A 20892-nucleotide genomic window follows, 5' to 3' on the forward strand; every position below is an offset into this window, starting at 1 on the left:
TGCAAGAAGACTTCATCCGGACTCCTACGGGAGTCGGACTCTGAGCTCCTCTCAGATGGGTGGCTAGCCATCTCTCCCCGCCAGACACTCCAGCCGAACTTCGACCGACAGGCCTAGGCCCACTGGTAGGCCGCAGCAACAGCCACGACCCTGCTCCACCTCCTGCTACAGATTCCGCGCGGCTCCATCACCCCCTGGCAGGCCGCAGTGACGGCCACGACACTGCTCCACCTCCTGCGATGGATTTCGTGCGGCTCCATCACTCCCTGGCAGATCACCATAATGACCACGATTCTACTCCACTCCCTGCGACGGATACCGCACGATTCCTCCCACCTCCTGGCAAGTCGCGACAACGGACGCCGTTCCACTACCCGCAACAGACTCCACGTGGCACGTCCCGACGGTGGCCACGATCCCACTCCACTACTCTTCGCAACAAACTCCGTCTGACTCTGGGCAGCCCACGGCCAGACGGTTACAGATATCGCTATCAGTCTGCTGCTCCCTTTTCGTCTATAAAAAGGGGCCCCAGATACGTTATTCTCTAAGCTCTATTCTCTATCCCAAAAAACTCTGCTAAAATTTTCATTCGAGCACTCCATTCTTGTTGAGGCAGAGAACTGACTTGAGCATCGGAGGGTCTTGCCAGAGCAACCCCACCTCCGATTTAGACTTCTTTTGCAGGTTCCGACGGCGACCGCGACCCCCACAACTCTAGCTTCTTCGATGCAAGCCAATTTTTGTACCAACAGGATTGGTGCTAGAGGAAGGGGTCTGTGTCTTCACAGTACCCTTGTTCTTAAAGGAGCGCTTAACGGGACCGCCTCTGGTCATCTTCCCCGACGTCCACTCCTCCTTCCCCCACTTGATCTTCGCCCGATGCCTCCCCGCAAGGCATCCACACAGCGATCCACGACCTCCACGGCCAGATCTCAGGCTCCGGCCTCACCTCCAGTCTCCCAGCCTCTACCTCCTCCTCCGGCAACGGCGGTTGGCACGGAGCAATTTGACCTGCTGGTGCAGCAGGTCAGAGGCCTTACTGATGCTGTGCAGGCCATACAGCAGCAGCAGCAGCCACAGGCATCAGTGCGGCCGAAAAGAGCATCGTTAGAACTCCAAAATCCGACGGCGGGATGGGCCACTTGGGCCAGCCGCCCAGTCTTTCTCGAAAAGATGAATCCAAGTGTGGAAAGCCCCCAATCCGACCACGACTCCACCCCCGAAAGATCTCTACCCTCGTTCTGTCAGAGGACCCTCGAGACCCGTAGTCGCGAGGATTTTCTGGACCGGAGGCTCTAGGAGATGAACCGATGGATCGAAGAACTCCACCACTCTTCCTTCGCTTATGGTGAGGACATTTGTACTGACCCTCCCTTTTCTCAAATGATCATGCAGGAACTGGTCCCGCCAAACTTCAGACTCCCCCAGTTTGAAAGCTACGATGGGACTTCAGATCTGATTGATCATCTGGAGGCCTTCTGGACGATGATGCTGCTTCATGGCGCACCCGACGCCATTCTATGCCGAACCTTTCCATCCACCTTGAAGGGAGCGGTGAAAAATTGATACTCGGCGCTGAAGCTGGGTACCATCTTTTCCTTCGATCAGATGAGCCACCAATTTGTGGCCCATTTTGTCAGCAGTCGGTGCCCCCGGAAGGGTTCGGAGTTCCTCATCAATATCAAGCAGAGGGAGGGGGAGTCCATTCGAGCCTACATCAATCGTTTTAATGTCGCAGCGCTGGAGGTCCGGAACTTGGACCAGTCGGTTGCAATGGCTGCTTTGAAGGGTGGCCTTCAGAAGAATGACCTTTTGTTCTCCCTGAAGAAAAAGTACCCCAGAGATTTTACTGATCTGTTGGCTCGGGCCGAAGGGTACGCCCGAGCGGAAGAAGCCTTCAAAATGAAGGATGAGGAGACTGCGAGAGAACGGCAGGCGGGAGACTCGAGCAATTTCGCAGTCGAAAAAGGGTCGAGAGAAGCTCGGCCACGTTCTCGGACTCCTCCCAGGCACAAGCGTGTCCATACCCCTCCCCGGGTACATAAGCAGAGAAGTCCGGACCGCGGAGTTCGACAGGGTTCTCCACCGGAAAGATTCTGCAGCTATGCCCCCCTCAATGCCTCGAAAACCCAAGTACTGATGGAGGTCAGGGAGCAGCTGTCAAGGCCAGAAAGGATGCGCACACACCCTGGGAAGCACAATCCTAGCAAGTTCTGCCTCTACCATCGTGACCACGGCCACGATACAGAGGAGTGCATTCAGCTCCGGGACAAGATCGAGGAGCTTATCAGACGAGGTCGGCTCGACAGGTTCATTCAACGCCGACCTGAAGGCAGAGAGGATCGGTCAAGGACCCTGCCGCAACCTGAACTGCCAAGCAGGGAGGAGCAGCCCGGAGATCGGCCTCCAATCGGGACCATCAACTCCGTCACCGGAGGACCTCAAGGAGGAGCAGACCCTCCACGACCATGGGATTTGAAAAACCTGTAAATGTATTACTAACGATTTTTGCTTTGAATCAAATTTCCTTTCGACTTTGCCTGTCTTTCCCTTTTGGCACAGACTTGTTACGATTGGGGATAACCCCTTCAAACAATCAAAATGAGGTCATGTTAGGAATAGGAGGAGAACCTCATCCTAGCATGAGCAAAATGGAAGTCCGATTGTTTTAAGATCGGATTGGGGAAGAGGCCCATATAACGGCCCTTAGGTGCCCCCATGGCCATGTTAGGGACAGGAGGAGAACCTCGCCCTAACATGAGCAAAGTCAAAGGTCCGGTTCTTTTAGACCGAATGGGGGGAGAGGCCTTACAATGCCCTTACACACCCCCACAGCCATGTTAGGGACAGGAGGAGAACCTCGCCCTAACATGAGCAAAGTCAAAGGCCCGATTCTTTTAGACCGGAGGGGGGAGAGGCCTTACAACACCCTTACACGCCCCCACAGCCATGATAGGGATAGGAGGAGAACCTCATCCTAACATGAGCAAAGTCGAAGGCCCGGTTCTTTTAGACTAGATGGGGGGAGAGGCCCTTGCAACGACCCTTATGTGCCCCCACAGTCCCGTTGGGAACAGAAGGAGAACCTCATCCTGACGATGATGAAAACTCGACTGCCCAACAAAATTGGATAAGGGGAAAAGTCCCCTCAATGGCACCTCTACACTCCCACGCGACTCCTCAGAAAGTGAGGGGAGGACCCTCGCTCGAAAAAGAGGAGGAAAATTAAAAAGAAAAGTGACGAATTACATCGGCGACAGATGAAAAATAAATCACACCAAAGGCCCAGAAAACCTCGTCTCAACAAAGACGGAAAGTTCCTACCAGACATCCCCGGCCTTTAAGAAGGCTCTCGACACAGGTCAAGAAAACAACGACCCCTTCGAGGTGACGCGGAGTTCAGACCGTCGAGCTCGAGCCTATGGCCATGGACGACAAGAAAAGCAAATCAGTGTGGCGACGACTGGGCACCTCCACACGATGTCGACGTCGGACAAGTCAAAAGACAAAAGAAGTTCGGCGGACGATAATTTAATACAATACATGGACGAGGTAACATAAAATTCTCTTTTCGTTTCATTTGTGAAATATACACCGCGAAGCCCAGAAGGCTAAAGGAAGAAAAGCAAAACCACAAGAACAAAACAAAACAGCAAAAGAGAAAATGTATGCATGAAAAGACGGAAGGCCAAAAAGAGCCCTAGGGAAGCTCTGCTCCTTCCGACCTCGAATTATCTGCTTCACTCCTTATCCAGGACTGCCTCAGATTTTTGACTTCTTCTTCTAGCTCTCTCTTTTTTAGCAGCACGTCCTGGAGCACCCGACGGAGTCGCTGGCTTTCATGCTCCGCCTCTCGACACCTCTTTCTCAGGACCTCAGATTCCACCTCTGCATCCTTGATGGCCTGCTACTCACATGCCAGCTGGATCTTCAATTGTTGCAGCTCGGCCGTCCTCCCCCCAAGGGCGATAGAAAGCTCTTCTGCAGTTCTTCTCAGGGATTGGAGCTCGCTGGAATCCCGAGCGGAAGTGAGCTGAACCCTGCCAGCTAGCTGCCCTTGAAGACGGGCAACTTCATCGGTCGCCACCCTGAGTCTCCCTTTGTATTCATCCACCTGTCTGTGCTAGCCGGCCCGATGCGCGTCGTAGCCCGCCTCGGCATCTTGAAGCTGCTGCTGAAGGTCGGAGACCTTCTTCGATCACTCCCGGTCGCCGTCGACCCGGGCCAAGAGCCGGGATGAACTTCCTTCCAGCTGGCCAATCCTCTCCTGCACAGCTGACAGTTCCACCCTGAGGGCACTGATCTTGGCAGCTTGAGCCCAAATTCGGTCGCTGGCACTCTTCTTGTGTTCCTCAAGCTCCTTCGTGAAGTTCGCCTTCCTCCGGCTGTACTCCATGATCCCCTTCACGTAGAGATTCTGAAAGCGGGTTGCCTCCGCGGTGGCTTCAGAGTGACCCTCTCTCAACCTGCGAAGCTCGCCTTCCATCTTCTTTGACTTTTTCGTCAAATGAAGAACTTCTTTCTTCAGCCGCTGGATCGCAGACTTCAGTGGAATCCCCTGGGGCAGAAGAAGTACTTCAGCAGGATACTGCCATCGGGAGATAAAAGCATCAAGGCGCGTCTCATTGCAGAAAGAAAAACAAAAAAGGGGGAAGGAAGAAAGGAGAAGCCATCCATGATGAAAAATTCAACTTTATTGATTGAATGTTTCTTAAAGACAAAAAGAAAAAGAAAAATTACAGTAAAAGAAAAATACAAGGTCGGAGGTCTCAGACCTCTGCGGTAGGGGTTGGGGAGCTCGGTGTCCCTGGAAGGGGGGCTACGGCAGTAGTAGCGGCAGGAGAGGGACCGGCCTCATCTTCAGACTCCTCGCCCAAGAAGCTGAGGTCGAGCTCGGGAAATTTTCTGGCCACCTTCTCTTGGCAGAGCTCGAACCCCTTGATGAATGCTTTTTGGCCGAATCGGACGTTCAGGTCTCTCATCTCCGTGGAGGCCTTGAACTCCTCTACCGCAAGAACCCTAGCCTCTGAGATCAGGACTGGAATCTGCTCTGCCAAATTGGCGACCTCGGCCTCTGCCTTTCTCATCGCCTCCTCTGAGGTCTGCTTCTCTTCCTCTCGGGCCTGCTTTTCTTTCTCCAGGGCCTCTTGGAGGATAACTACTTCGGCGGCCTTTTCTGTAAGGCGGGCGACTTCGGCCCGACGATGCTCCTCCGCTTGGATGGCGTTCCTCCTCGCCCGATTCGTCGCCTCGATGTTGGCAAGGAGCTGGTGCCCAATCTACAAGGACGGCTAGGGGGTCAGAATAAGGGTCGAAAAGCCAATTAAATGAAGATTTGTTTACCTCGAGAAAGGATCCTAGGGAGTCCCAAACCCGCTGCTCAGGATCGGTGCGGTCGATCCTCTCGACGACTTCAGACAGAATGCAGTCGTCGATCAGCCGCTTGATCAAGTCCCTGTCATTGAAGGGATTCTCCGGCTCTTCTTCGAAACCAAGGGACTCTTCAACGGTGGCTCAGCGGCTACTCCCCCTGCGGGCCACCGACTTCCTTCTCATCCCCCTCTCGACTCCGGGCGCCTCCATGGAACGGACCCCCGAAACGGGAGCCCCAGTCGGCGGACTCCTTGAAGAGGCCTGGGGGGCAGGTGGTTCGGCGTCCGAAGGAACGTCGATCGCGGGAGCCGTCTGGACAGGTGCGGCCGAGCTCATCTCCTCCACTCTGGCCTTTTTTGCTGATCCGGAGGCCGCGGCACCTTTTCTCTTGTGGGCCTTGAGGCCCCTGGCGAGCATCCGTGCTGCTTCCGCGTCCATTCCTAAAAAAAAAAAAAATAAAAAATCAACAATGGGGTGAAAAAGGAAGAAGTGACGCGTAAAAAAAAAAAAATAAAAAAAAAGAAAAAAAAAAAGAGAAGAAGGACGGAAGAAAAGAAGAGAAAAGAAAAGATGGAGTACTCGCAGGATCCTGGGGGCTCAAGCCGATGTTGAACAAAAATTGCTCCTTCAGAAGGTTGGGAAGGGAAGGAGCGGAATAGTCAAGAAGCTTTCAGGCGGCCTGAAGGTCGTCCTCCCCCAGGCTGGGAGCCCGACGGACAGAGTCCCTCAGAGAGCCCCAAAGGGGTAGGCCCTGCCTCAAATTCGGGTAGTGGACGAAGAGGTATTTTTCCTTCCAGTTGTGGATTGAAGAGGGAGCATCTTTCAGCAACCCCTTCTTGCCAAATTGGGGGAAGAAATACCACCAGTCCTTCGCCAAAGGGTGACGCTTGAAGGTGTAAAAATGCCTAAACAAAGAAAGAGATGGCTGAACTTCGACTACGTGGCAAAGGGAAAGGAACCCTATCAAAAACCTAAAGAAATTTGGAGCAACTGAAGCCAAAGAGATATCTAAGAAGCGAAAAAGGGCGACGACAAAGGACGGAAGCGAAAGCCAGAGTCTGGCACGGAATGCCTCCTGATACAGGCAGAAACGACCAGGTGGGGGAGTGCTAGCCCGATCGGAGGGGCCAGGAAGCTCCAGGTCGTACTCCGGAGGAACTCCGTACTGAACCCTTATCAGTAGGAGTTCATTCGGAGTCAGAGAGCAGGGAATGGCACTCGGCGTAAAAATCGGACGAAGCCCAGTCCCAAATGTGGGTTCATCTACAGAATGGGGGTCCTGGGGGCTGAGGCGGAAGAACTCCCGGAACCGCTAGAGGCAGAGACATCGGAAGACATTTCGAATGATTTCAAACGAAGACCCTAAAGATCCCGGAGAAATCAGGCAGGACAAGGGACGAGGGGTTGCGGGAGACCAAATCAGAGGAATGCGACAGAAGAAAATAGAGGAGAAAAGGCCCCTAAATGGCAAGAAGAAAAGCGAAGGTTCTGGGACTAACCTAGATCGCTCTGAAGGATGTAGAGGGGCGAGGACAGGGATGACTCGAAGGACGCCTAGGGCCAAAGAAGACGCCAAGGAGGGTCAGGGCTCTCGAAGAAAAGGCGGATACCGATAGAACTTTCAGGCAGAAGGGCAGGTTTAAATAGACCCTGGGATCCGGTGCCATAATGATCGCGAATCCCCCCAGGCCGACCCGCATTCGACACGTATCCCACTCGCCACGGCAGACGGCTAAAAGAGGCTGACAGCTGACGGAGCCATTATTACGCCGTATCTGGGCCAACGTACCAGTGGAAATTCTGAAGGGTCCCTTCGAATCGTCCCAATTCGAAAAGACTCCAACACGCGCGCATTTAATGCTAAAATATCTGGGGACGATTGTGCATAGGATTCAAAGGGATAACTTCGGCTGCAAAAATTTTTCTGTACTTTCTTCATTCGAAATTCGAACTTGGAAGTAGGAGGACTGGTGTTGGATATAAAATACCCCCCAGCCGAAGTTCATGATGGGGGTGACCCTCCGGGGATCCAGCTGACAAGCTTCGACCAGACTCCTACGGGAGCTAGATCTCGTCTCCGACTCCAGCTACAGGCAGACTTCGTTCGGACTCCTACGGAAGCCGGACTTCATCCCTAACCTCAACTGCTGGAAGGCTTCTCCCAGACTCGCATGGGAGCTGGGCTCCGTCCTCGACCTCGACTGTGGGAAGGTTTCGCTCGGACTCCTACGGGAGCCGAGCTCCACCCACGACTTCACTTACAGGTAAACTCCGTCCGGACTCCTACGGGAGTCGGACTTCGTCCCTGACCTTGATTGCCGGTGGACTTCGACCGGACTCCTACAGGAGCCAGATCTCGTCTCCGACTCCAGCTACAGGCAGACTTAGTCTGGACTCCTACGGGAGCCGGACTTCATCCCCAACCTCAACTGCTGGAAGGCTTCGCCCAGACTCCCATGGGAGTCGGGCTCCGTCCTCGACCTCGACTGCGGGAAGGCTTCGCCCAGACTCCTATGGGAGTCGAGCTCCACCCACGACTTCACTTACAGGTAAACTCCGTCCGGACTCCTACGGGAGCCGGACTTCGTCTCTGACCTTGATTGTAGGTGGACTTCGACCGGACTTCTACGGGAGCCAGATCTCATCTCCGACTCCAGCTACAGGCAGACTTAGTCCGGACTCCTATGGGAGCCGGACTTCGTCCCCAACCTCAACTGCTGGAAGGCTTCACCCGGACTCCCATGGGAGCCGGGCTCCGTCCTCAACCTCGACTGCGGGAAGGCTTCGCTCGGACTCCTACGGGAGCCGAGCTCCGCCCACGACTTCACTTACAGGTAAACTCCGTCCGGACTCCTATGGGAGCCGGACTTCGTCCCTGACCTTGATTGCAGGTGGACTTCGATCGGACTCCTACGGGAGCCAGATCTTGTCTCCGACTCCAGCTACAGGCAGACTTAGTCCGAACTCCTACGGGAGCCGGACTTCATCCCCAACTTCAACTGCTGGAAGGTTTCGCCCAGACTCCCATGGGAGCCGGGCTCCATCCTCGACCTCGACTGCGGGAAGGCTTCGCCCGGACTCCTACGGGAGCCGAGCTCCGCCCATGACTTCACTTACAGGTAAACTCCATCCGGACTCCTACGGGAGCCGGACTTCATCCCTGACCTTGATTGCAGGTGGACTTCGATCAGACTCCTACGGGAGCCAGATCTCGTCTCGGACTCCAGCTACAGGCAGACTTAGTCCAGACTCCTACGGGAGCCGGACTTCGTCCCCAACCTCAACTGTTGGAAGGCTTCACCCGGACTCCCATGGGAGCCAGGCTCCGTCCTCGACCTCGACTGCGGGAAGGCTTCGCCCGGACTCCTACGGGAGCCGAGCTCCGCCCACGACTTCACTTACAGGTAAACTCCGTCCGGACTCCTATGGGAGTCGGACTTCGTCCCTGACCTTGATTGCAGGTGGACTTCGATCGGACTCCTACGGGAGCCAGATCTCGTCTCCGACTCCAGCTACAGGCAGACTTAGTCCGGACTCCTACGGGAGCCGGACTTCGTCCCCAACCTCAACTGCTGGAAGGCTTCACCCGGACTCCCATGGGAGTCGGGCTCCGTTTTCGACCTCGACTGCGGGAAGGCTTCGCCCGGACTCCTACGGGAGCCGAGCTCCGCCCGCGACTTCACTGACAGGTAAACTCCGTCCGGACTCCTACGGGAGCCGGACTTCATCCCTGACCTTGATTGCAGGTGGACTTTGACCGGACTCCTACGGGAGCCAGATCTCGTCTCCAGCTACAGGCAGACTTAGTCCGGACTCCTACGGGAGCCGGACTTCATCCCCAACCTCAACTGCTGGAAGGCTTCACCCGGACTCCCATGGGAGCCGGGCTCCGTCCTCGACCTTGACTGCGGGAAGGCTTCGCTCGGACTCCCACGAGAGTCGAGCTCCGCCCATGACTTTACTTACAGGTAAACTCCGTCCGGACTCCTACGGGAGCCAGACTTCGTCCCTGACCTTGATTGCAGGTGGACTTCGATCGGACTCCTACGGGAGCCAGATCTCATCTCCGACTCCAGCTATAGGCAGACTTAGTCCGGACTCCTACAGGAGCCGGACTTCATCCCCAACCTCAACTGCTGGAAGGCTTCGCCCGGACTCCCATGGGAGTCGGGCTCCGTCCCCAGCTCCGGCTACGGGAAGACTTCGTCCGGACTCCTACGAGAGACGGACTCCACCCGCGATCTCAATTGCAGGTAAACTTCGTCCGGACTCCTACGGGAGCCGGACTTCACCCTCAACTGTAATTGCAGGTAGACTCCGTCCGGACTCCTACAGGAGCCGGACTTCGCACCTGACTTAAATTGCAGGAAGACTCTACTCGGACTCCTACGGGAACCGGGTCTCGTCCCCAACTCCGGCTGCAAGAAGACTTCATCCGGACTCCTACGGGAGCCGGACTCTGAGCTCCTCTCAGATGGGTGGGTAGCCATCTCTCCCCGCCAGACACTCCAGCCGAACTTCGACCGACAGGCCTAGGCCCACTGGTAGGCCGCAGCAACAGCCACGACCCTGCTCCACCTCCTGCTACAGATTCCGCGCGGCTCCATCACCCCCTGGCAGGCCGCAGTGACGGCCACGACACTGCTCCACCTCCTGCGACGGATTTCGTGCGGCTCCATCACTCCCTGGCAGATCACCATAATGACCACGATTCTACTCCACTCCCTGCGACGGATACCGCACGATTCCTCCCACCTCCTGGCAAGTCGCGACAACGGACGCCGTTCCACTACCCGCAACAGACTCCACGTGGCACGTCCCGGCGGTGGCCACGATCCCACTCCAGTACTCTTCGCAACAAACTCCGTCTGACTCTGGGCAGCCCACGGCCAGACGGTTACAGATATCGCTATCAGTCTGCTGCCCCCTTGTCGCCTATAAAAGGGGACCCCAGATACGTTATTCTCTAAGCTTTATTCTCTATCCCAAAAAACTCTACTAAAATTTTTATTCGAGCACTCCATTCTTGTTGAGGCAGAGAACTGACTTGAGCATCGGAGGGTCTTGCCAGAGCAACCCCACCTCCGGTTTAGACTTCTTTTGCAGGTTCCGACGGTGACCGCGACCCCCACAACTCCAGCTTCTCCGACGCAAGTGGATTTTTGCACCAATAACTATATTCAATGAAAAAATAAAATATTTATTATGATATAAATATGATTATGAATTTTAGTGTAAGATAAAAATACCGATTCCATCGATCAAATTGGCAGAGCAAGAGCACTGCATTGTTATTCATCCGCATGATGAGAGTATTACCAATAGAAAAATAATAGATAAATATTGAGGTTGGAGCGATAGGAGTTTCAGGTATAAGATGAATTGATCGAATAAATGAAATATACTCATATTTAATATTTAAATAATTTTTTTATTTTTTTAGAGAGTGAAATTCATATGTAAAGTTAATACTATAAAAGAAATTGACACATCCTATAGATGATGGTACAAAATATGTTATAGTTGTAGAGCTGCGATGAAAGTTTATGGTGATAATTTTTAGTATAATCCGTGCAGAACGAATGATCAGCCTCCAGTGCTATGGTATGGTCATTATATCTTCTACCATATTTTCATTTTATATGAACATATATCATTCTGTATTTAAACTAACAATTCTTTAAATCCTAAAATTTATAGATATAAATTGAACATTGTTGCCGAAGATAGTATTAGTATAACAAACTTTATTATTTTTGAAAAATTGGCTCAATAATTGATTGGAGTCCCTGTGATCAATCTTACAACTGATGGAAGATGTGATCGATTCACTCTTCCCACTATCATACAAAAAAATTCTCAACGGCATCTATAATTTTTAAATTTGCTTGGTTCATAGAATTTTAATGATAATGTATATAACTTTAAAGTAACCAACATTTTTAAAGAAGATGAATTTTGATGGGACAATATACAATATTTTTAAAATAACAAATTTTTAACTTCTGAAAAAAAATACAGCATGAATTTTCTCTGGAAATCACTCTCAGAAAATAATTATCAAGCACGATGTGATAACATATTTTTTTTATGCATCCCTTCTTTTCCATTTAAGTAAAATATACATATTAATTACATCACACTATATGTACATAAAGACACCAATAATCTTGCCGTTGAAAAATTAAGATCAAGATACTCTAATTTTTATAGCTATATATGCATCTTTTTTCTTTATTTTGATTTTTATTACATTATAAAATTTTTATATTTGAATAATTTTTTAAAAAATTTTTGTATACTCTTTTTGTAGTTTGGGTGGAGAAGTCCTTGCGGATGAAAATTGATAATGTGTTTCTTGATTTTTTAACTTACGGTGATCAAAGGTGGCCATATGTGACATGTTAGATGTGTTATAATTGATGTGTAAAATCATTTATTATGATATTGGATAAATTATCTATTCTGTATTGAATGATAATATACTATCAAAAATAACAGGTAGAATTCAGATAATTTTTTTTTAATGCTAAACGGTATAATTTCAACTTAAAATTATTATTTCTTTTAAATTATTATTATATATTTATCAAATATTTTTTTATTATTTAATTTCACCTATCCTGTAGCACGGGTAACTTATTAGCGCACGTGAAAGGCTGCGGCTAAATATCGTTCAACTCTCTAACTATGGTTCACGGTGTACTGGGATAGTTTTGAAGTGTTAAAAACGGTTGAATTGAATGCTCGGAGTCCTGCGCTAGCGTTGCTTTGTTTTTTTTTTTTTGACATTAATGGCCTTCGTAGAAAATAACAATGTTTTCATTTCGACATGTGCTTTTGAACAGGACCGCGTTTTCGTGCTTTTGAACGTGACCGCACTTCCATGACCCAATGCAATAATATGATTTACTTCATGCATTCTCCATAAGATTTGAACGAAGACGAAGTTTATGAAACCATTAACTTTCGTTGCAAGATGGTAATAAGTATGCCGAGAAATTGGAAGAATCAAGATCCGTGTCTGTTTTGAACGGTAGATAGGTCCCGCGTCACTGCCACTTCACCTAGAGAATGGATGATTGTGGCTCGTCTCCTTGACTACTATTGGCATGGAAAATGACGTTCTCCATTTCAAACGAATGGTTGCTGTGATAACGACGCAGCTGCAACCCAGGGCTCCAACATGAGAATCCCTTTTTTTTTTTTTTTTTGATAGAAACACAAGCATCTTTTGCAAACGATGACGGCACCACTGTGGCCTCAAGAAGACATTAAGCCGTCGAATTGATAATTAATGGTGGATTTGATTTTTTTCTTCTAAAATTATAGAAATATATATTTAAATTTAAATTAATTATATTTAGATTTAAAAAATTAATTAGTCATCAAATTTTTATTTTCTTTACAATACGATCCAGTCATCTATATGGTTCTTATTGGAGATGGGTATCACACCTGGATTGAAGTATGTCCTCATTGATGTCATGGCGAAATCGATCTCCATGGAATCCATATCGTCTCAGTTAATCCAATCCTCATAGTGGATATACTATTTAAGAATTAAAGGTCACCCGGCCTCCTTGCCGTGGTCCAAACTCTTTTTTGAGATCAGGCCGATTCCGACTTTTGGATTCTAATCTGATGGCCAATTCTGGCAGCCAAAGGGCCTTGGGTAAACTTCAGTAATCCGACTGCGATCGGATATCTTCTCAGCTACTTCAGGCAAAGGCCAAGCATCGGATGATCGTCTCCTATCTGGAGACCTGAGGTCCAAGCTGGAAGGCACCCTCGTCATTCCTCCATGTAAATCTACCAGGTCATATCGTCCGATTGCGCCACTCACTACAACAAAACATGTTATTAGCGATGAAAAATTTTCATCATTAATAACAGATTTTTATTGCTAATAGATATTAACGATGAAAATTTTATCGCTAATTTTTCATCGCCAATAATTCCGTCGTTGATAATATTTTACGATGAAAAAAAAATTCATCGCTAATAAAAGATATTTGTGACGAATATTTTTCGTCGTTAAAAATAAAAGATAAAAATTTAATCATAAAAAAAGATATTTGCAACGAATTATACCGTCGCTAATAAATAAAAAATTAATAGCGATGAAAATATTTTCGTCGCTATTAATTTCAAAGTTTTAGCGACTAAAAGTTTACGTCGCAAAAAATATTTTTTACAATGAAAAAGTTTCATCGCTATTAATTTAATAAAAAAATTTTTAAGAAATAAAATTGAATAGTATTAGCAATAAAAAATTACATCGTAAATAATTCAATTTGCGACGAACATTTACGTCGCTAATAATTATTTACGATAAAAAATTTTCTATCATTGTTAATTATATATTTATTAAAAAATTAAATTATGTTAGTAAAATATTTTTTGCGATGATTATTTCATCATGAAAAATTCCATCGCTAATAATTTAGTCATATTTTTTGAAAAAAATTTATGAATATATATTTTTAATTTATAAGTATAATATTTTTTATAAATTAAAAAAATTAAAATAAAAAATTTATATAATAAATTGATAAATAAATTTTATTATTTTATTATATTAAATTAAAATTATAAGAGATTTGAAATAAAAAAAAGTACATCAATAAGCCGTTAATATCAGCATATGGAGAACGAGCTAGGGACGGGGAGCGCTCGACGGAGCTCGGACCGGTCTATTGCTGTCTCATCAGCTGTATCGTCTGCTCCATCTGCACCATCCACTCCATCATCTGGATCTGGAGCTGTTGATACTCATCGATACGTGCAGCCAACTCTTGAGCTCGGTGCTCAACCTGCTGTCGATCTATGATAGTCTGCTGTCGATATATGACAGCCTGCTATCGATCCTCGATAGCCTACCTCTGCACCTCCGTCAGTCGAGCCTCACATGCAGAATAGATGTCAACCCTAGATGAGCGTGAGGATGAGGGAGCAGTGATCCCATACCCTAGACTCCTAACATAACAGGATCTCGTACCGAGCATTTGATCACAGATCTCATCATCTGTGGGTACAGTTGAGCCACAGAGGTAGGCTGGGATCTCATGTCTGTCATACGATCCTAAAAATTAAAATTAGAGTTATTTTAATTTTTTAATAAAAATCAGACTATGAATGAAAAATAATTGAAAAAACTTATAAAGAGCTCCTGGCTCCCTGTCGTCCACTCCTCCGACCGTCGCTGATGGGTCCGTTGGTAGATATCGATCCTACCAAGAAGCTCGCCACTCTCAGCATTTCTCTATCATTTGAGAATTAATTAAAAAAATTTTAAATAACTAGAGAATTATATGCTAACTAAAAATTAAAAATTACCTACCATGCGCTCCATGTGACGAGCGAATGATCTCGAACCCCCACAATACGGCATGATCTGTCTCGATTGATTTGCCACATTCTGGACACATCGTCTCTGTAAAATTATCAGTCAAACTAGTAGATAATAAATTTAATTTAAGAATAAATAATTTAGTCATTAAACTCTAAAAAAAAGTTTAGATATGTAACATGATATGCCGGATCCTCGTACTGCCGGCATATGACAGTCCAATCATCCATGGTGATGCGAACTGGCTAGACTGACTACATGACAAGTTGGGCCCATATCACATCACATGTCACATCACCTCCCTCTCCATGGCTAGACTGTGAGCCAGCTAGAAGAACATTTGCCGTCGGAGCCATTTAAAGGTGCTCCTTGCAGTTCTGTATGATCGAACACGATCGGAATGACTTTCCATCCCCCTTCATTTGACCTTTGCCCCTCCCATTAATGGGAGGGAAGAGGGGGCTCTTAAGGAACACACGCATACTGGGCCACCCGAACATCGGGCTCGAGGCTAAGGAAAGCTCAGCTTTGGCGTCATCCCTGAGGATTCTGAGCCGATCCTTACTCCTAATCGAACTCCGAATTCTTTACTATTATAACCTATCATTCCAGAAAGATTGGCTCTTATTACCTTGACCCCCATACAATGGAACGACCTAGTCTTCTAGGAGGGACAAGCCTCATCTTTCTGACCCTCCCCACGTCTGAATAGGACCTCATAGAGAGCCCTCCGGTGTCTGCATTCTGACCGCTGATCTCGACCATCACCAACTAATAGATGGGTGAGTCCGGGCAGACCGACCGATCCTCCCTCCTGGCCGATGCTCTCCATTTAATAATAGAGGCTTCTGTTGGCCTCCAGACTTCGGCATCAGGGGAAGAATCGGGCATCGGACAATAGTCATTCATCTAAGGTACAGGTTGAAGGACTAATTATGATTTTTGTCTAAACATATCGGGTCAGGACACATCATCTTACTGCACTATTCCACTTGCCGCCTAAGCGCCTGTTAAGTCTGCATCACGTCACCTTCCCTATCGATTGTGCGTCGGATAAAGTCCACTTGCCAATGGAATGCGTGACATGACCCGTACGGCCCAACATCATCAAATGACCTTGCATGACTTGCTGTTCAAGGGTTCTCAACCTCAATGCCCCTATAAATAGAGATAAAGAAGAGATCCCTAGGTGAGCACGTACTCACCATACTTGTGCTCTCTTGTGATTCTCCCTCTTTCTCCTCTGTTATACCAGATTTTTGATTTAACTGTCGGAGGGTCTCCATCAGAGCCAACTTCGATCGGGACTTATTTTGCAGGGACACTGCTCTGGTGGTCTCCAGCTCTTTCCAGCCATCTCTTGCCATAGTCAGAAATCTTCTGCAATAGTTCTTAATAGCATTAACAGGGTGAAAAAATAAAAATAATCTTGATTCGGCTTGTGGCTTTCACGTGATCTCAAAGTATTCCATCCTTTATCATTCATCTGTCTATGTAGATCTTAAAGCACTCTATCTTTTATTATTCATTCACATGCATAGATCTTGTAGTACTCCATCATCTATCATATATCCAATTGAATAGCTCTGAAAGTATTTCATCTTCCACGTCCACTCTCATAGATTTTAAAACACTTTGTCGTCTATCATCCATCTATCTATGTAGTCCTCTAACGTCTATCTATTTGTATATATCTCAAAACGTTCAATCCTTTGGGTTGGATCATTAGGGGCACTGTCTTCTTCCAAGACCGCATTATATTGTAGAACTTAAAAAATTATCCGATTTTTTTAAAAACAGATCATCGAAATTGAATATTGTATAAGTAAATTATAGACTAAAAAGTTTAGCTTATGACTTGACTTTCTAATATTATAGATCTTGCTCTTAACTCTTTCCAACTCTATCCATAATGGCCAAAGTGATCCACATCAAGTTCAGCGATCCTGTTGGATTACAACTTCTCTATTGTCTATCATTTATTCACATACACATATTTCAAAGCACTCCATCCTCTATGATACATCTATTTGTATAGCTCTTAGATTGTATTTAGTGCATTGTCAGACAGTGGTAATTTGGATTACCTGATAATCTGAATTACCTGTAATTTGGATAGATTATCAGTAATGTTAATTACTATATTTGATACATGTAGGTAATGTTACAGGAAAATTACTAGAAATCTTGATTGACATATTTAATATGACAATTAGATTACTAGTAACCCTTATTATTAGTTTAGTATTTTAAACTATTTATTTATTTTTTTTAATGATAAAAATTATTATATGAAAAAATTATTTTTTATTTAAATAATTAATTTATTATTATTTTTTAATACTTATTATTATTATTTTTTTTATTATTATTTTTATTTTTTTTTCCTTCCTTCTCTTTCTCTCGCACGCCACACCCCTCCCCCCACCCTCGGCCGTCACACCTCCGGCACCCCCCTCAGTCGTCATACCTCCGGCACCGTACGCTAATCGTCCATGCCTCCTCCCACCCTCCTGCACCACCCGAGCACCTCTTGCACCCTGCGCGATCGTCCCCTACACCCTCTGCGGCCCTATCCCACCGCCATCCCCTCTTCTTCCCTCCCCCGACTCCAACGAACCTGAGCCCCTATCCCTTCACCCCACCCCCTGCGGCACCATCCCGAGCACCTCCTGCACCCTGTGCGACCCTATGTGATTTGTGGGAGTACCGATACGATTTCATCCGCACCCCTCTCCTCCATCGATGGATTTCACCGACGGTCTCGCGGGATTTGTCGGTTGATGCTCTTGTCCGCCACGTGAATCTGGGGCCAACAATAGCATTCCTAGGCCGACGAATCTGGGGCCAACAATAATTCAAGGTCCAGCAACTATAATATAGGATATCAGACCCAAAAGAAAGGGGATGTGCTGCTTTCCCTTTTCTTGTTTGTAGCTCCATTCAAATTCTCGGCTATGAGAAATCCTACCATGTCTACCATCGTCATTCCTCTCTTTCTCGTCTTCCTGCTTGTCCTTTCTTTTGCATCTCCAGCACCTACGATCTCTCTGACAAGCCATTCTTTCCTTTCTGTGGAGGATGACTCAGACATCCTCATCTCACAAGACAAGTCATTCGCATGTGGCTTCTACGAAGTTGGCACGAATGCTTTCACCTTCTCCATCTGGTTCTTAAACTCCAAGAATAAGACTGTCGTGTGGACGGCGAATCGCGACCGCCCTGTGAATGGTCATGGGTCCAGAGTTACGATGCGCGAGAATGGGAACTTGGTTCTAACCGACTACGACGACACCGTCATTTGGAGCACCAACATCAGCTCAACTCGAGATCAAGCGCAGCTTCTCGATACTGGGAATCTTGTTGTAAAGGATAAAGATGGTAAAGTTCTATGGCAAAGCTTTGATTATCCCACTGATACTCTTCTCCCTAACCAGGTATTCAATAAAAATTCTAGTTTGGTGTCCGCTGCTGCTGATGGATTACTATCTTCAGGCCACTACAAATTTTATTTTGATATCGATTATGTTTTGATACTCATATATGATACACCTGAATTTGATAGCATCTACTGGCCTGATCCTGATCATATAGTGTGGGATGATGGCAGATCAGGCTACAACAGTAGCAGATCTGCAGTCCTTGATGACATGGGAAAGTTCGTGTCCAGTGATAACTTGACAATCAGAGCTTCGGACTTGGGTCCGGGGATCAGGAGGAGGCTGACTCTGGATTATGATGGTAATCTTAGGCTGTACAGCTGGAACGAGTCGACGGAGATGTGGTCGATTTCATGGGTTGCTCTTTCATCGGCTTGTCTGGTGCATTCGTTGTGTGGTAGGAATGGAATCTGTGTCTACACGCCCACACCCCACTGTACGTGTCCTCCTGGTTTTGAAGTGAACGACCCGAGTGATTGGAGCAAGGGTTGCAAGCGCAAATACGACATCAACTGCCACAAATCTCATCAAGTTAAATTTTTCGAGCTTCCCCACACGGATTTCTGGGGGTCTGATGTCAATTGCACTCCTTCCCTGTCATTCAGGGCTTGCAGGAAGATTTGCAAAGTGGACCGTTCGTGCGAAGCGTTCGGATATAAGAAGGAAAGTGGGAAATGTTATCCAAAGACTGCTCTCCATAATGGAAGAAGTCATCCAGGCGTCGATAACAACATATACATAAAATTTCCCCGATGTGTAGACACCTCAAAACTATCTTCTTGTCTTCAAGGGCATGAGCTTGTTTGCAATCTCACAGAAGTACCGCATGGCATCGGTATCGGGGGAAAAAATTGGGCCTATTTCTATTGGTTCATATCAGCATTTTTTGTAATAGAGCTTCTTTTTGTGATATTTGGTTGGTGGTTTATGTTCAGGAGGGACAAGCAGTCAGCCCCCATGGAGGAAGGATATAAGGCTATGTCTACTCAATTTCGAAGATTCACTTACAAAGAGCTGAAAAAGGCTACTCGAAACTTCCAAGAAGAGGTCGGGAGAGGAGGGTCAGGAGCCGTGTACAAGGGAGTCTTGGATGATGAGAGGATGGCGGCGGTCAAGATGTTGGAGGATGTGATCCAAGGAGAAGAGGAATTCCACGCCGAACTGAGTCTCATAGGGAGAATATACCACATGAATTTGGTGAGAATGTGGGGATTTTGCTCAGAACGCTCACACAGGCTCCTAGTTTCCGAGTTCGCGGAGAATGGTTCATTGGACAAGGTTTTATTTTATGGTAATGGCTCCGCTAGCATTCTAAGATGGAGCGAGAGGTTTAAAATTGCGGTGGGGGTGGCAAAAGGATTAGCCTATCTTCATCACGAGTGCCTGGAGTGGGTCATCCACTGTGATATAAAGCCTGAGAATATATTGTTGGGTCGTGATTTTGAGCCCAAGATTGCAGACTTTGGACTGGCCAAACTGTTAAATAGAGGTGGATCTGGGCGCAACTTATCACGTATCCAAGGGACGAGAGGTTACATTGCTCCAGAGTGGGCTTCCAGTCTTCCAATCACTGGGAAGGTTGATGTCTATAGCTATGGAGTCGTGCTTCTCGAGTTAGTGAAGGGGGTTAGAGTTTCACAATGGAAAATAGGTAGAGGGGAGGAGGTAGAGATGGTATTGAGGAGGTCACTTGGGTTGCTCAAAGAGAACTTGGAGAGTGGATATGATTCATGGATTGGGGACTTTGTAGATTCCAGATTAGATGGACAATTCAATAGCAAGCAAGTATTGATGATGGTGGCAATAGCAGTCCGGTGCCTCGAAGAGGAGAGAAGCAAGAGGCCATCCATGGAATCTATAGTCCAAATGCTTCTTTTATCGGATGACAAGCTAAACTCCCGTGCAGCATTTTTCCAATAAGTTGGGCATGAAGTCATCAATATAATTTCAAGTAACGTATCTTAGCTCGTTGTTGTTGTTGTTGTTGTTATTATTGTTGTTGAGAAGTAGTAATGTGTTTTGGAGAAATTATTGATTAAAACAGTTCTACCACGTATATTTTATACTATTCAATAATAAACCAGCATATCATGTATTATTTAAAAAAGCTGCACTGTTATCCATATTTGATTGAAAATTTTTAATAAAAGGTGTTTACTTTTAGTATTTTGAATGGAAAAAAGTCCATCTTTTTGGATGGATTGCTATTTTGTTATTGGGTGGTGTACGGTATATGTTGTAGTAGATCTATTTTAACTAATAATTTCTCTGTGTCTTCGATGAGTATGCACGCATTTCATATCATGTAGGAAGCTATAAGGCAAATTATAAGCTTGTATCCAATGTTTGTTCTCCTGCTTGTAAACTTGTTTGAACATTAATATATCTAAACTTTGTATCAGTTAACAAGGAATAAATGAAGATTATAGTAGTCATTATCTTCTAATTATTTACCAACATGATAACTTTCGATTAAACTTTTTCCGTTTCCAGAGCTGAAGGTGGTTTCAACCATTGTAATTATCTTATTATTTACCAAATTGAATGGACTAGCTTTCCCGGTTGGGGTGACAAATTATCCCTCAATACTAGGGGGACAACTGGGTCACATAGACCCAAAATGCGTTCCACCATACCTGACCTAAAATCTGTAAATTGGACACGAGGCTCTAATCTGTTCTCAACCTTTTAGTTGGGTTGGGTATGGATTTTAAAACCGTAGCA

General features: G+C 46.7%; 1 protein-coding gene across 1 annotated transcript; it reads left to right on the forward strand.

The window, feature by feature from the left end:
• Positions 1 to 17639: 17639 nt before the first annotated feature.
• On the forward strand, positions 17640 to 20341 carry LOC105052196 (putative receptor protein kinase ZmPK1). The gene has a single exon (XM_073245091.1). The coding sequence runs from the start codon at positions 17686 to 17688 to the stop codon at positions 20086 to 20088; it is 2403 nt and encodes an 800-aa protein (XP_073101192.1). The 5' UTR covers positions 17640 to 17685; the 3' UTR covers positions 20089 to 20341.
• The last annotated feature ends 551 nt before the right edge of the window (positions 20342 to 20892 follow it).

Source organism: Elaeis guineensis, chromosome 10 (assembly GCF_000442705.2).
Source record: "Elaeis guineensis isolate ETL-2024a chromosome 10, EG11, whole genome shotgun sequence".
In the NCBI taxonomy this organism is placed as follows: Eukaryota; Viridiplantae; Streptophyta; class Magnoliopsida; order Arecales; family Arecaceae; genus Elaeis; species Elaeis guineensis.

What these genes read in the sequence shown, in the direction of transcription:
- LOC105052196 (XM_073245091.1), top strand. Translation starts at nt 17,686, where the DNA reads ATGAGAAATCCTACCATGTCTACCATCGTCATTCCTCTCTTTCTCGTC.